We start from the raw sequence: 15,689 nt of genomic DNA on the forward strand, positions 1-15,689 counted from the left end.
ATGATGTGTTGAGAAGAAATCCGCTTGACACTGTTCTTGATCTTAAAAGTTTATTACATCAAGGAGTTCAGCATCAATTACAAGCTCTGCAGCAGCTTGGAGAGTGACCCAGCCCGATGACCACTCTGTCTCTCTGTACATCAAACACAGCTTATATAGGACATGTTTAGGTATCTGTTAGATACCATATAAGGGTCTGAGTCTGCAAACTAAGGCACCAATCCATATAAGGGCACAGTTCTATAGGATAAGTGTAGACATCTGTTAGACACCATATAAGGGTCTGAGTCTCCACATAACCACTGACCTCTGCTCTCCCCTTATAAGGTCACTAATCCTCTATCCAGCTGCTACAGTGCTATGTTAAACTGTTATGCGTCAAATGCACATATGTTATACACCACAGTGGTAAGATTTTTTTAATCTTTTATGTTTTTAATTTTTTATGTGAATGTATTTGTCCTTTGTTACAGGTGTAATTTCAGAGGAGGTATGGCCAGTGCAGGAAAGCCAGGTAAAAGGGCCAACAAAAAGGAAACCAAAAGGCATGTTCCAACCAAGACCTCCTTCAACTCACCATTCACTCCAAAATGGAGCCCACTTCCCCAAGAAGACATGCATTTCATCCTGAAAACCCTGAACGACAAGCTGGTTTCCACTGGTCTCGAGAAGAAAGAGGTGAAAGTGTTTCGCCCGTGGAGGAAAAAGAGAGACCCGAAACCTGCTGCCACATCAGAACCTGTTCCTCAGGTGAGCCAGGATGCACAGGTGCAGGAGTCTTCCAAAAATGGCTGGACAGACGTGGCAGCCAGAAGACAACTGGCCATTGGCATCAACGAGGTCACCAAAGCTCTGGAGAGGAACAAGCTCAAACTGTTGCTCGTGTGCAAGTCTGTCAAACCACAACACATGACGGATCACCTGATAGCGCTGAGTGCAACGAGAGGAGTGCCGGCCTGCCAGGTGCCTCGGCTGAGCCAGAGTGTGTCGGAGCTGCTGGGCCTGAAAAGTGTCCTCGCACTGGGGTTTAGACGGTGTGCCTCCAAAGATGACGAGGCGTTCGCTGACATTGTTGATGCCATTGCACCCAGGGTGCCTTCACTGGACGTTGCGTGGCTACAAGGTGTAGCACCCAGTGTAACACCTGAAGACCCCACTGACATGGAAGAGGAGGAAGCTGGCGGGAAGAAGGGCCAAAAAAGGAAGCTTGAGAGTGAATCTGAGGAGGTCACAGAGTCGGCCTCGTCCTGCGCTCTGCAACCCCTCAAATTGAAAAAAATAGTTGCTAACCCTGAAAAGAAAAGTAAAAGAAAGGTGAAGTCGTAGCCAGCTGAATGAAACACAAATTCTGCCTAGATGTTTCAGCTCTGTGGCTTCCAATGTTTTCTGGCTTTTGACCTCTTGAAATGAGTCTACTCGGGACCCCTTTGTTTAAGGTTATGGCCTTAATCTGGACATGAGTCATTTTTCAATTCCAGGCTTTTTCATTTGAAGAATTTTTAGTGGCCCAAAGAGGTTAAAAAGTCTCACAAAATAAATTTGTTTTGTTGAACATCAATGTTTTTTTTTTTATCCTTTTAATTGTATTATTATTATTTATTCAGTTTCCTTCATTTCAAAGTCAAAATAATTAATAATAATAATAATTAAGTGGCTGATTAGTAGATAATGAATATAATTATTAGTTGCAGTTTTTACATTAAATTTAAAATTATGACAACTTTATTTTTTGCATCTTATGTTAGTATTGCTTTGTAAAGCAGATGGCTGACTTTCAAAGTGAACAGTACATTACAGTAGAAAAAAAATTAAAGTTGTCCCAAACAGAAGAAGACATAATTTGTTGGCGACCTTTCTGAAGCAAGTCTATGTTCTCATACGCCACTGAGATTAATGGAAACCAGCGGCTACATGAAAGGTAGGAAAAACGATAGCGTGTAGTTTACAAGATTTATAATATCTTAGTTAAAATGTGTAAGGACCCTGATATGGCCATTTTTAATAGACTCTTGAAATTCCATTGGCTGGAAACTGATGTATTTCTTTTCGTTTTCTCTGAATTAAACCTACTCAAAAAGTAGTGTGGTCATCAGTGGCTTACAGTGGTGCTTGAAAGTTTGTGAACCCTTTGGAATATTCCATATTTCTGCACAAATATGACCTCAGGTTTTCACACAAAGTAGATCAGGAGAACCCAATTCAGCAAATGAGACAAAAATATTATACTTGTTCATTTATTCATTGAGGAAAATGATCCAACATTGCATATCTGAGAGTGCCAAAAGTATGTGAGCCTTTGCTTTCAGGATATCAGGAAAAGAGTGTTTGATGCTCATCAGCCTGGAAAAGGTTACAAAACCATTGCTACCCTCCATAGGAGTGGTCGACCAACAAAGATCACTCCATGAGCAAGGTGTGTAATAATCTGCAAGGTCACTGAAGAACCCAGGGTTACTTCTAAGCAACTAAAGGTTGGTTAGATCACGTTGGGTAATGTCAGTGTTCATGAGTCCACCATCAGGAGAACACAGAACAACAATGGTGTGCATGGCAGGGTTGCAAGGAGAAAGCCACTCCTTTCCAAAAGGAACATTGCTGCCAATCTGCATTTTGTGCAAGATCACGTGGATATGCCAAAATAGAACTTTTTGGTGTAAGTGAAAAGCGTTATGTTTGGCAAAAGGAAAATACTGCATTCCTGCATAAGAACCTTCCATCTGTGAAACATGTCGGCAGTAATATCATGATCTGGGCCTGTTTTGCTGCAACTGGGCCTGAGAAGATTGCCACCTATGATGGAACAATGAATTCTGAATTATACCAGCGATTATATAGATGATGTCGGGACACGTGTCAGTGAACTGAATCTCAGAACGTGGGTCATACAGCGAGACAACAACTCTACGCACACAAGTCGTACTACCAAAGAATGGTTAAAGAAGAGTGAAGTGAATAATTTGGAATGGCCAAGTCAAAGTCCTTACCTTAAAAAATGTTGTTGAAGGACTTAAAGCGAGCAGTTCACGAGGAAACCCACCCACATCCAAGACTTGAAGCTGTTCTGTAAAGAAGAATGAGCTAAGATTCCTCCAAATCGACATTTAGTTGCAGTTATTGCTGCACCGGGGGGGAAAGCAAAGGTTCAAGTATAACATGTTTTTCTCATTTGTTTAATTGGGTTCTCTTGATGGACTTCGTGTGACTTGTGTGAAAATCTAAGTGTGTTTTAGGTCATATTTGTGCAGAAATAAAGACAATTTTAAAAGGTTCACAAGCATTTAAGTTTAAACCCACAGAAAATTTCAGATCTCAGCCACTTAAAATGTTTCCACTTAACAATCTTCATAGTTAAAAATGTAATATACTGTAAATTTGTCACAATACTTTGTATTTCCATTGCCCCCACCGCCCATGTTAAAAAGAAGAGTATTACTCGTGTTCCTTTTTAAAGTGAGTTTATTCAATCAAATATCCATGCTGGTATAATTGACGTGTGTGTGTGTGTGTGTGTGTGTGTGTGTGTGTTGAAACAGATTGTTATTTGCATGGGGTCATGTCTAAATGATGCTGGTACAAGTTCTTCAGCTTTTTCACAGCTTACAATGGATTTGAATAAAAATATTGTTCTTCAGTTAGAGAAAACTGTATGTCGTTTCAAAAGTACACCACCCCCAAAATCTTAATTTTAAAAAAAACAAACAAAACATTTGAAATAAGGCAGGTACTTCGGGTCGAGTTCTCACTAAAGGGTGTGGCTAGCAACATCAATGCTAAAATGGTCACAGCAGCATAACTTACATGCTCAAAGTTCATTCAAACAGCTGCAGGCAACACATCTGTGACCCAACCAACATCCATGAGGCACACCGTTGACTCAATAACCCGGTTTCAGTGTTAAATGAATGCCGGTAATGTCTCTGTGAATGTCACTTATTCAACCATTCAATGGCAAAAAAAGAAATACCCTGAAGCACTGACTGTCCATTGGTTGTCTTTTCTTGCTAATATATAAAAGGAATGTGAGGAAAATTACATCACATACAGAAAAATGATCAACAGAAATGGCAGCAGCTTAAAGTTATGCAGAGCCATGTGAACATCAAAAGTAACAAACTCAGAGCAAAAAGACAATTTGAAAACATTTGTTAACCGTCTTTTTTTCCTATCATGCTCCGTTGAGAACAGAAAAATGCCAAACAATCCAAACCCCTCAAAAATCAGCTTTGAAGTTGCCTGTCTAACTGGAAATTTTAGGGAAATACTGGAAAGAAAAAGAACAGGAATAATGCCTTAAGACATTTTGCAAAGTACAATTATAAATATCAGAACTGTTCAAAGAACTTCACGCATTTAGCTGCACAACACACTAAAAAAATGACCCACAGTATATTTTTCAGACACACAAATACAGTACCATTAAAAAAACAAATCCATTTAAGTTAATAAAAATGGACCTAGAAAAACATTAAAAGCTCAAATTTCAAATTGACACGGTTACTGTTACAGGCTTTTGTTTATTCAACCACTGTGCTCTGAGTGCACGCCGTTAATTATTCCCCAGACACTCTGAATGTTGTGCTCAATTCTCTCTGTTTAATTTAACCAAGATTTGATTAAAAACACATTTAACATCCTATGGCACACGTGAGGGAATTGACGGTTATGTGTGCATTAATCAACATTTATGCTGCCAGTGTTGTACTTCTGGCCAATGGGCTGCTTTACAGGGGCATCTAATTCACTGCTTTGCAACAGGCTACTGAGAGTAATAAGTGGTAGTTTCTCTGCGAGTGGCAATGACTGAATCAACAAAAGATAACCGACTTTAGCGACCTAACCGAAAACATTACTCTTTCAAAGTAGGTAAGCCATTTTTACACCATAAAACTGTCTCTAGACAGGAACTTTGACTAGAGAAAACTAAAATCTAACCCTGGCTATAGCTTAAATGGTGTTTCGTTTTGTTTTCCAGCCTTTGGTGATGTAATTCTCACTGCCCTGCTTGTGCACGGAGCATGTCAACCCTACATGTGCCTCTAATTTAATATTTCCTAACTGGACATCACACCATTCACATACAGATACATACTGAGCTGTGTTTGTTATTACAAAGATCCACATGAGCGCATCAGTGCATATAACTAAACATGTGGTTAAAATGTTCTGTTAAAAATAGCAACTCTAGATACAGGTTTATAATGTGAAAACGGCTCACATCACATTGGAAAAAGTTGTACAGTTTTGTAAGGCAACCCATCTGTTTTGAAATCTGACCCTTTTGCTCGTTTAGGAACTCAAAAATTGTGCTTCATTGATGCAATACATTCTTCATCAAAAACCACTGGAACCCATGTTGTCTGAACAAACTCAGTGACATCTACACTACTTATGAGGAAAATACTTTGGATCAGCCCTCCCGAACCCCAAATTCACACTACAGGAATAAATAAGATCTGGCTTTCAATGTACAGATAACTATATATTTTGAACAAAAGAAAAAAACATGTATATCAATGCACCAGTTAGATGAGTCCTTCCATGAAGATATCCTTTTTTGTTTGTGTGTTATTTGACAGCTTTTGTGTTTCTGTATGTGTGAACATATTTGTCATTTAACAGTTCAGTTGATATTTTTCTCCAGAATGCTTGAGGAAAAGAAGTGTCTTGCTTTATACGTCAGCTATCACAGAAACATGTTCTTAGCATTTCTAATTCTACTGAGGCCCAAAACAGCCAACAGAGAGAAACTTCTGACCACAATGATATGCAACGGGACAGGAATAACGACTCTTCAATTGCCTTTCAGACCCTCTTCTGCTGCAAGTGTGCAGTTGCAGCGAGGACACAATATCTAATCCTTTTGTATTGCCGTCATGTTTACTTGTTGATTATCATTTACATAGTTCAATGTCAGCGAAATTACATGACATGTCAGTCCCTTGTAACGAGGTGGCTGCGGAAGAAGAACTAAACAAAATTCACAATGTCAAGGCATCCTCTTTTATGTCATACTGGTATGTTTTAAATGTGAGTGTGCATGTCAGGAGCATTGTACTGTATGAGTATCTCAGGCATAGCATGACTTCACATTCAGGATGTTGATGATTTAAGAATTTTCACCTCCAGGTGAGCCAAGAATGTTCTTGATGACGGGTAAACCGCCTCCCAGTCTCCAGGTTGGTTTTGCTGTTGTAGTTCTCATTGTCTAGCTTGGGCTACCTGTATGTCCAGGTAAGGAATAGCCAGAGGTCGCTGAAGACCTCTTGATCAGTGTTTGTGTAGCAGCCGCGAAGAGACCTGCTACTGAAGGACGAGGCCAACCTGAAAAATACAGAGTCGCCTGCTGTTACAGGAGCTTTGACCAAAAGAATATGAACGTTATGTAAATCAGATGCTGAAGCTTAGTTGTAACAGTGTTTGCCAAGTGGGTATTTACACTCACTAAATTAAAATGGACTACACCACTCAAAACTATACAGGTGCTGGTCATATAATTAGAATATCATCAAAAAATTGATTTCAGTAATTCCATTCAAAAAGTGAAACTTGTATAATGTGTACATTCATTCCACACAGACATTTACATTACAGATATTTCAAGTGTTCATTCCTTTTAACTTTGATGATTATAACTGACAACTAATGAAAACCCCAGAATCAGTATCTCAGAAAATTAGAATATTGTGAAAAGGTTCAATATTGAAGACACCTGGTGTCACACTCTAATCAGCTAATTAACTCAAAACACCTGCAAAGACCTTTAAATGGTCTCTGTCTAGTTCTGTAGGCTACACAATCATGGGGAAGACTGCTGACTTGACATCTGTCCAAAAGACGACCATTGACACCTTGCACAAGGAGGGCAAGACACAAAAGGTCATTGCTAAAGAGGCTGGCTGTTCACAGAGCTCTGTGTCCAAGCACATTAATAGAGAGGCGAAGGGAAGGAAAAGATGTGGTAGAAAAAAGTGTACAAGCAATAGGGATAACTGCACCCTGGAGAGAATTGTGAAACAACCCATTCAAAAATGTGGGGGAGATTCACAAAGAGTGGACTGCAGCTGGAGTCAGTGCTTCAAGAACCACCACGCACAGACGTATGCAAGACATGGGTTTCAGCTGTGGCATTCCTTGTGTCAAGCCACTCTTGAACAAGACACAGCGTCACAAGCGTCTCGTCTGGGCTAAAGACAAAAAGGACTGGACTGCTGCTGAGTGGTCCAAAGTTATGTTCTCTGATGAAAGTTGCTTGAAGTCCAGTGTAAAGTTTCCACAGTCAGTGATGGTTTGGGGTGCCATGTCATCTGCTGGTGTTGGTCCACTGTGTTTTCTGAGGTCCAAGGTCAACGCAGCCGTCTACCAGGAAGTTTTAGAGCACTTCATGCTTCCTGCTGCTGACCAACTTTATGGAGATGCAGATTTCATTTCCCAACAGGACTTGGCACCTGCACACAGTGCCAAAGCTACCAGTACCTGGTTTAAGCACCATGGTATCCCTGTTCTTAATTGGCCAGCAAACTCGCCTGACCTTAACCCTATAGAAAATCTATGGGGTATTGTGAAGAGGAAGATGCGATACGCCAGACCCAACAATGCAGAAGAACTGAAGGCCACTATCAGAGCAACCTGGGCTCTCATAACACCTGAGTAGTGCCACAGATTGATGGACTCCATGCCACGCCGCATTGCTGCAGTAATTCAGGCAAAAGGAGCCCCAACTAAGTACTGAGAGCTGTACATGCTCATACTTTTCATGTTCATACTGTTCAGTTGGCCAACATTTCTAATAATCCTTTTTTTGTATTGGTCTCAAGTAATATTCAAATTTTTGGAGATACTGAATTTGGGATTTTCTTTAGTTGTCAGTTTTAATCATCACAATTAAATGAAATAAACATTTGAAATATATCAGTGTGTGTAATGAATGAATATAATATCCAAGTTTCACTTCTTGCATGGAATTACTGAAATAAAATCAACTTTTTGATGATATTCTAATTATATGACCAGCACCTGTAGATTAGTTGTCAATAAATGTTTACAAAAATGATCTGCCAGGTGTTGTGTTCTTTTAGCTAAATGAACTCTGACAATGTTAACAATAGCTTGCTAATACATGACCGCCTCCTGGCACTTAATGATGTAAACTGGGAAGGTTTTAAATTACATTTCTCAAAATACACATTATAACTCAAATGATAAAACATTAATTATGTAGACTAAATGATCAATTACCGTCAGTTAGGTTAGCTCAATCATTATTTCCAACTCACTCAACACAGATTTCTAGATGTATGCATCAAAATAAATAAAAAAAGTCATTGGTTTGTTTAGAAAGGATTCGCAGCTAAGTTTAATATTTGTTGTCCTGTTTACATAGTTCTTGACTGGACAGCGCTAACCATCAACTTTCTAGCAAACGATTTACAAATTGCTAAAGTATTTACCGTACAAGAAAGTTTTCTGGTGCAACCTGATTTAGTTAAGAACTTAAGACGGACTTTTCACATAAACTTAAAGAAGGATTTACAACTAACTGGTGCAACCAAAGTGAAAAAGAATAATTCTTTAAATATGCACTACTGTAATAGCATTGCCCAACTGAGCCTTTCTGGGCTACTATTAATCCCAACACTACAGTGTTTTAGTCGACTTTATTTTGATTGTGCAACTTGCAGAGGCTATGGCATTAAAGGTAGCAGATATATTAAATACAGACAACTTCCACCACTATCAACAATGTCTACAAAATACATCTAGGACTGACTTCATCTCTCATTATTGGGTCTTAACACTACACTTGCTAATAGTTGATCGTTAGCTCAGACAAATCATGCCGCCGACCTTATCAGGGTCCATAGGGGGACATTTCCAGTTGTAGAGGTAATACTGCAGATTTCCATCTCCTATGCCAAACTTGAGCTTCTCCAGGAACACCTTGTTTTCCATTAGATCCAAGGCATTGAACACATCAAAGCCTTTCTGTTAAACACACAGAATAATAAGTCACAAACTAAATATGATGTTAAATTACACAGTAGCAAGAAAATCTATGAAAAGATTGGCTTGAGTTACAGTTGAAGGAAAAAGTATGTGAACCCTTTGGAATTACTTAGGTCTTCGCTGCCTCAGGGCCTGGAAGGGTTGCTATCATTGATGGGAAAAAAGTTTATCAAGAAATTTTGCAGGAGAATCTATGGCCATCTGTCAGCCAATTAAAGCTCAACAGAAGATGGGTGATGCAACAGGACAACGACCCAAACCTCAGAAGTTAAGAAGAAAATACACCTTCTAGAGTGGCCCAGTCAGTCCTGATCGCAACCCAATTGAGATGCTGTGGCATGACCTCAAGAGAGAATCACACCAGACATCCATAGAATATTGTTGAACTGAAACAGTTTTGTTAAGAGTAATGGTCCAAAATTCCTCCTGACCGTTGTTCAGGTCTGATCTGCAACTACAGGAAAAGTTTGGTTGAGGTTATTGCTGCCAAAGGAGGGTCAACCAGTTAATAAAATTACTTTTTCCTGCGACTGTAAAAAAAAAAAAAAAAGAACTGTTCAAGAATTATTTATTTATTGAGATTTAAAGTTGACTGATAGTACCATAGAACAGTTTTAATTATTTGGTAGTAAGGTGTGTTTTTACAACAACTCAACATAGAGCATAACATTACCAGTTTGGCTAGGATCAGTGCGTCATTCATTAAGTCCAGAAGTGGGGTTTGTGTATGAACATTGTAAAAAGAGTAAGCAGCCTTCAGGCTCCTATGGAGAGGGTGATGCATCACGGTCGAGGGCAGAGTGTAGAAACTAGCGAAATCTGTCAGTACACCACCAGCACCCTGAGAAGAGAGTCACAGCTCTGTTTAATAAACAGATAGGAATACAAGAAACAGGCCGTTAGTATCTTGAAGACAGAAATTGATTCCAGATACCTCTACTACATATGTGTCAATTATGTTGTCCTGTGGTAAGAACCAGTGAGCCACCTCCTCTTCATCCATAGAAGGTGCAAGTTGGAAACGAGTCAGGTAATTCTGTAGCAGCTCGGTGACCTGGCGGAGGTCACGCCTCTCCATTGGCCGCAGACCCGGGGTCTTGGTGCTCTATATGGAGTGTGGAGAGCAAGAGAAAAAGTGCATATAAGTTCCTGCCACTAATAAGAATTATAAAGGGAGATCCAGGACTGACAGGTGTTAAGTGTTTACATCTGGTAGTCTGTAGAGTTTCATGGTTCTTTGCAGGGTCATGTTTCTGCTCAGGTGAGAGAACTTTACTTCCACAAGCTTTCTGGGGTTCAGAGAACGATGCCAATATCTGACACAGACAGAGGAACCAAACAGAGAAAAAGAGTATTGGTTTTAAATGACTTTCTGACACAATATCCTTTGTGTTTCATGTTTGAATTGTGCACAGTATACCTGCATGTGGACACAGGTTTAGGCAGAACCACTCCTGCTGTGTATACTGCTTGAAATATTCCTTCTAAGTTCACCCTCCGTGTGATCTCTCTGATTAGCACTGGAGCCACGCGCTTTGAACGCAGCTTCTTATGGACACACAGGAAGTTGATTTCAACCAGCCTCTTCAGTCTGGAGCAGCAGAAGGAAAGAACAGGGCTTTTGCATAACAGTAAAAGGGTTTCTATTGACTCATATCACTGCTCTGCTCCAAATGCATTTGATCAGTTGTGAGTGCTCACATGTCATAGATGCGTATATCTGCAGGGATGGCACTGATGAAGCCAACAAGCTTCTTATTTGAGGACACTCTCACTCCACAATGCCACTGTGGTAGCCAGCCAGGTGGGCGCAGAGCCCTGAGAGAGGAGGAAAAGCTTAGTGGGAGAGCCAACAGTTAAATACTGTGTATATGATTTAATCATTTTTTTGGTGAACAGTAAATTAATAAACAAGAGCAACATGAGCTGGAAGCTTACCATTTGAGAAAGTTTGGTGAATAATCAAATCTGAACATGTTGTCGTCATCCTCCACATAGTTCTCATTCAACAATGTGTACAACTCCTTCAGCTGAAAAAGACACAGCAAACAATTTATTTTGTGTATCGTTTCTACAAAATGTGAGCTGCAGTGATTAGTCAATTAATAAATTGGACCACTGAAAGACAATGAATCGGCAACAATTAATTGTTTAAGTAATTTTTCAAGCAAAAATGTCAAAGATTTGATGGGTTTATGATCTCAGATTGGAGAATTCCTGACTTGGTCTAACTTTAAATTAGATTTTATTAATTTATTTTGGGGTTTTGAACCCAAAAAAAAAAAAAAAAAGACATTTGATGTCACCTGACCTCTCAGATACTGTAATAGACTTTTTTTTTCTTTTTTTTTTTTTTTTTTTTTACTGTTTTCTGATCTTTAAAAGGCCAAACAACTTATCAAGAAAACAAACAGCAGATCAATTCACTTTGAAAATAACCGTTACCAGCCCGAATTAATTTATTGTCTAAAGTTCTGAGACAGACACTGTACTTACTACATCTGCATTGCTGAGATCCAGAGTGTCCCACATAAAGCCTTGAGGTAAGGAATACGGCTCCTGTCTAATGTTTTCTTTGTCTGCTTCTATCGGCCCATGACTCGTCACCACCTCATCTGCAAAAACAGCACAGCTCTTGTCAAATATACAGGACTCTTTTCCAATCACCACATTTTCAGTGCACCTGTAAACGTCCTGTTCTTGCATTTTGCCCAGGTGACACTGATCCTGAGCAAGCACCAAACCAATGCGTCTTTTTAAAATTGGTAAAACCACAAAACTGCTGACAGTTACACTTATAAAATCTGCTTCTACTGGCCCTGTGTTGACCAGGCAAGCCTGTGGCACTAGCCCTCCTGCGCAGACCTGATCTTTGGCCAATAGTTGTCATGGAAACAGCTTAATCTAATGCCACTAAGCATGCCCAGTGAGTACGCCTGGACCCCCAGCGAACTTCACAGCTGACATGTTTTTGGGACACTGGCTTTAAGCAGCACAGACCGTGACAAAATAAAACCAGTAGATGGCACTGGTGCACATAAACAGTGTCAAGAAAGATGAAGATCGAGCTTCTGCAGACAGCTGAAGTAACACTGTTTGAGTTAGGGATGCAAATTTTGAGGAATTTCCGTAACCATCCATTGGCCAAGCGGATGATTAATAATTACTCAATCATTAACAGTTTGAGGTACCAAATGCGTGCCTGTCCCTACTAAAAGCCTAATTTAAACATAACATGGACCATTTTTCAGCACAATTCAAATATTTTGATTTAATTTTAAATGCTTGCTCTAAGCTGAGTATGTACTTACTTAGCTTGGGCACGGGCTGGGTGTCCCAGAACTGGTACTTGTGCTTGGCTGCCTCATCGATGCTCTTTGCTGGACCCTGGCAGGACAGCAGCTCCATGGCTCTTTGGATGTCCTGCAGCTTCTGAATGGGCAAGCCAGGGTTCTACATATAGAAAAGACAATGGACGTTCAGTGCAAAGAATTTAAACTTGAATTAACCTTTCCTGCATGTATGATATGTCTGTATATCATCTGGCCAAAGACAGAATGTCCTACATGATTCAAATGTAGTCATGAAAGACACATCTGAGGGCAAGTGTGATTTATACCCCTTTCAAATAAAAACCTTTGTGCGAGATCAAGCCACATTTGAAACCAGACTCTGGTAACAAATATATACTGTATCATCATTGCTCACCAAATACCCATTTCCAACTGTAGCTCAGCACATACCCCAGTCAAACACTGTTATTGTGAATTTCTTTATCCTGGTTTTGGACATTTTCTGGAAATTACATTATCATGGAACATTAAAACCCTGTTTTTTCATATCCTAGCATACATGATTTTAACAGTACCCAGGTTTGTGATAGCATAGGCTTGTAGTTTTTTGCATTTGTAGTATTCCTGGTAAACTGTAATGGTGCATGTTTCCAGTGTTTTTGTCTCCGCTGCCTGAATTCTGATTCATTTTCTTCTTTTGATCTGCAGACACTAAAGACAAGACAATTTTAATGTATCCTCTATACTGTTGGCAGTCTTTCATTTCAGTGTGCAGATAATCATTCAAATCTTCATTTTTTTGTGTTTGTTTTATTGAATAACTTCTCACATAAGTCAGGCCGAGGAAGCACTATGCCCACAGGACAGGTGTTAACGTGCGACAATATCCCTGTTTAGTATTGGAGTGCTCCAGGTAGCAAACATCACTGTTGTTTCTCAAAACCGGAATATGGACTTGCCCTGGTTTCTAAAAACTTGTATTGCATGGGCAAGAAATATAACAGGGATAGGTAGCAAATTCCAAGGAAATGTACCCAGCATTTCAAGGTTGCTTTGACTAGAAGCCACTACCATTATAATTAGGTTTAAGTCACCTCAGTAAATCTAGGGTTATTATAGGCCATGAGTCTAGGCCAAGGTTGAATAACAAACCTTGGATTACTGACCCATTAAAACTGATGGGAAACAAACATTGTTTTCTTGGGTTGCTTATATGCAAAAGGACTATTCTGCGTTTCCCTTCCACCGGGTTAGTGGGTTATGATTTTGGATTTTAGCTCCTGCCATGAAAGGGTCTTTGCAGATTTCAATGGGTCATCACCGCACCTTTATCTCCTGAGAGTCAGAGGCAGAATCAGACTTGGCTCCTCCCGAGCTTGGCTTCTCTTTCTTCCTCTTCTGCTTCTTCTTCTTCCTCTTGGCCCCCAGATCTCCCCCTGGACTCCTACAGATATGAACACAAACGGAGCATCACTGATCAGGGGCTGACTTTGTGTTGACTCCTCGCCACACACGCACACAGCTGAGCTAACCTAACGTTAGCTAACTAACGGTTGGTCTGAACGGTTGGCTGTCATCATGTCATTCAGTCGGGACGCTAACCGAGAGTATATATATTTGTACGTGAAGGAACAGACGGGTAAAAAGACAAAAAATGACATTGCAGTAGAGGTTTAAAATCAGCCTTTCTCCTGTGTTTACTAGCTTGAAATAACGGCCTTGTAACAAACAGCCCGCTGTGTTTGTCGGCTAACGTTAGCTACCTGCGCTAGCTATTCCCGACCCGAGCACACACATAAACAGGCAGCGCTCAGACGGGCTGCCTGAAATTTACTGTGTATCCCAAACGGACTGGGCAGGCCATCCTCACCCTTGCATATGCTCATTCTCCTCTTCGTTGTCTCCGTCTATCCCGCAGGTGTCCTGATCGTCCAGTTCAAGGCTCTGCTGACTCGCCGCGGATTCACTGTCCTCCGCCATCATAAATTTTTTTTTTTATATTGCCAGGCGCCGTGTGATAGCGATCACGGGCAACGGACGAGAGATGGAAAAACAAAGAAACTGCTAAAGGAAACCGCACCGCCTAGAGGCCAAGGAAGGAAAAACAGAGCCATACTCTTACCTTTTAACGTAAAATACAGTCTAGTGGTACCCAAATCAAAGTTATCCCATTTTAAGTTGAAAAAAACTGTCAGTAGTAACAGTATCCGGGTTTCCATGTATTAGTTTGTGGTTTCAGTAATAAAAATCAACACTGCGACCACTATTTCTTAGTCAATTTTATGTTGCTCCTGGCTAAATTTCATATATACAAATGCAAATTTACAAACCAAAAACCCCTATTTATAGGCTTTGAGAAAGAAATTGAACTTTATTTTAGAACACTCAGTTTCTCCTCCAACAAAAAGACTGTTCGTTTGAGGTCTTTCTGACATATCTATTTCCCCCCTTTTTTGCTGCATTGATCTGTTATTGTACCCCCTAGTTAAGTACGTCCGTATCCTTGCAATGTTATGATTCTTGTTATATTTAGCTTTGATATAATTTTTACATTTATTCATTTAGTTGATGCTTTTATCCAAAGCACCTTACAATTGCTATATATGTCAGGAGTCACACGCCTCTGGAGCAACTAGGGGTTAAGTGTCTTGATTGTTGTTTCACAGTGGATTCTCATACCAAAGACATGTGTCTTATCCACTGCACCATCAACACCAAATTTTCTACCAATAAAGAGAATATGCATAAAGAGAATATATATATATATATATATAAAGACCACCTGAGCAGAACCTAAACAATGTATATTTAAACCACATTGTGACACAAGGTCCCTCTAAGACAGGATCATAACATCAGGTAATTATACAGGATCTGTCTTTGGCTGATTTTGTTCTTCAGTGGGGAAAATTCCCTTTGCCTGGGTGGTAATCCAGCCTTGTTAAAAGATAGCTGACATTTTATACATATTTGATATTTTCTTAGATAATGGACAATGTAAACAATGTAACCCGACAGGAATGAAGTGCAACGTAAATTACTTTTAACAGAGGTAGAAACTACTTCAAGAAGGTGTCTACTTTGTATATAAATTTTGGACTATCTAACTGTAATTATATTTAATTAAATATATTTAACAGATGGACAGTTTACTGAAAGTACTTTACATTTACTCATTTGGCAAATGTTTTTATTCAAAGTGACTTACATTTGAGTAGTACCAAGTACTATAACATTAACACTTTACCCTATTTTTAACATGCTTTAAAATCAATGTCATTCCCCAAAGTATTGACATATTAAGTATTTGGTGAAAAATACTGTTATATTTGATATATACTTCTCTTAGGAGGGGGTTCCTAAAGATGACAATCATAACAAAAGGTGGTCTGT

General features: G+C 39.6%; 2 protein-coding genes across 3 annotated transcripts in view; one reads left to right on the plus strand and one right to left on the minus strand.

Moving 5' to 3' along the window:
• Positions 1-1,552, plus strand: part of rpp38 (ribonuclease P/MRP 38 subunit) — a 4,869-nt gene extending 3,317 nt beyond the window's left edge. Inside the window, exon 2 of the mRNA XM_046044958.1 lies at positions 474-1,552. Within this exon, the coding sequence (XP_045900914.1) occupies positions 493-1,326 (834 nt within the window). The 5' untranslated portion in view covers positions 474-492 and the 3' untranslated portion in view covers positions 1,327-1,552. The remainder of the gene's footprint in view (positions 1-473) is intronic.
• A 1,886-nt stretch (positions 1,553-3,438) lies between these two features.
• On the minus strand, positions 3,439-14,495 carry nmt2 (N-myristoyltransferase 2). 2 transcript variants are annotated; one of them, XM_046044957.1, is made up of 12 exons: positions 14,167-14,491; positions 13,623-13,740; positions 12,315-12,456; positions 11,500-11,618; positions 10,942-11,033; positions 10,705-10,821; positions 10,424-10,594; positions 10,211-10,319; positions 9,938-10,108; positions 9,677-9,844; positions 8,845-8,982; positions 3,439-6,321 (listed from the first exon to the last, which is right to left on the minus strand). In XM_046044957.1, exons 1-12 carry the CDS (start codon positions 14,277-14,279, stop codon positions 6,301-6,303), a joined length of 1,479 nt encoding a protein of 492 aa, XP_045900913.1. In that variant the 5' UTR covers positions 14,280-14,491; the 3' UTR covers positions 3,439-6,300. The 2 variants fall into 2 exon arrangements, with proteins under 2 accessions (XP_045900913.1, XP_045900912.1); XM_046044956.1 differs by lacking the exon at positions 3,439-6,321 and having other exon boundaries at positions 8,640-8,982; positions 14,167-14,495.
• Positions 14,496-15,689: the final 1,194 nt, after the last annotated feature.

Source organism: Micropterus dolomieu, linkage group LG03 (genome assembly GCF_021292245.1).
Source record: "Micropterus dolomieu isolate WLL.071019.BEF.003 ecotype Adirondacks linkage group LG03, ASM2129224v1, whole genome shotgun sequence".
NCBI classification, from domain to species: domain Eukaryota; kingdom Metazoa; phylum Chordata; class Actinopteri; order Centrarchiformes; family Centrarchidae; genus Micropterus; species Micropterus dolomieu.

Excerpts from the sequence above, each read along its gene's own strand:
- nmt2 (XM_046044956.1), bottom strand. The coding sequence starts at position 14,279 with ATGATGGCGGAGGACAGTGAATCCGCGGCGAGTCAGCAGAGCCTTGAA. Across the intron at positions 13,741-14,166 it reads GAGAATGAGCATATGCAAGG|GAGTCCAGGGGGAGATCTGG; the intron begins GTGAGGATGGCC and ends TCATATCTGTAG. Across the intron at positions 12,457-13,622 it reads CTGACTCTCAGGAGATAAAG|AACCCTGGCTTGCCCATTCA; the intron begins GTGCGGTGATGA and ends TTCTATATGTAG.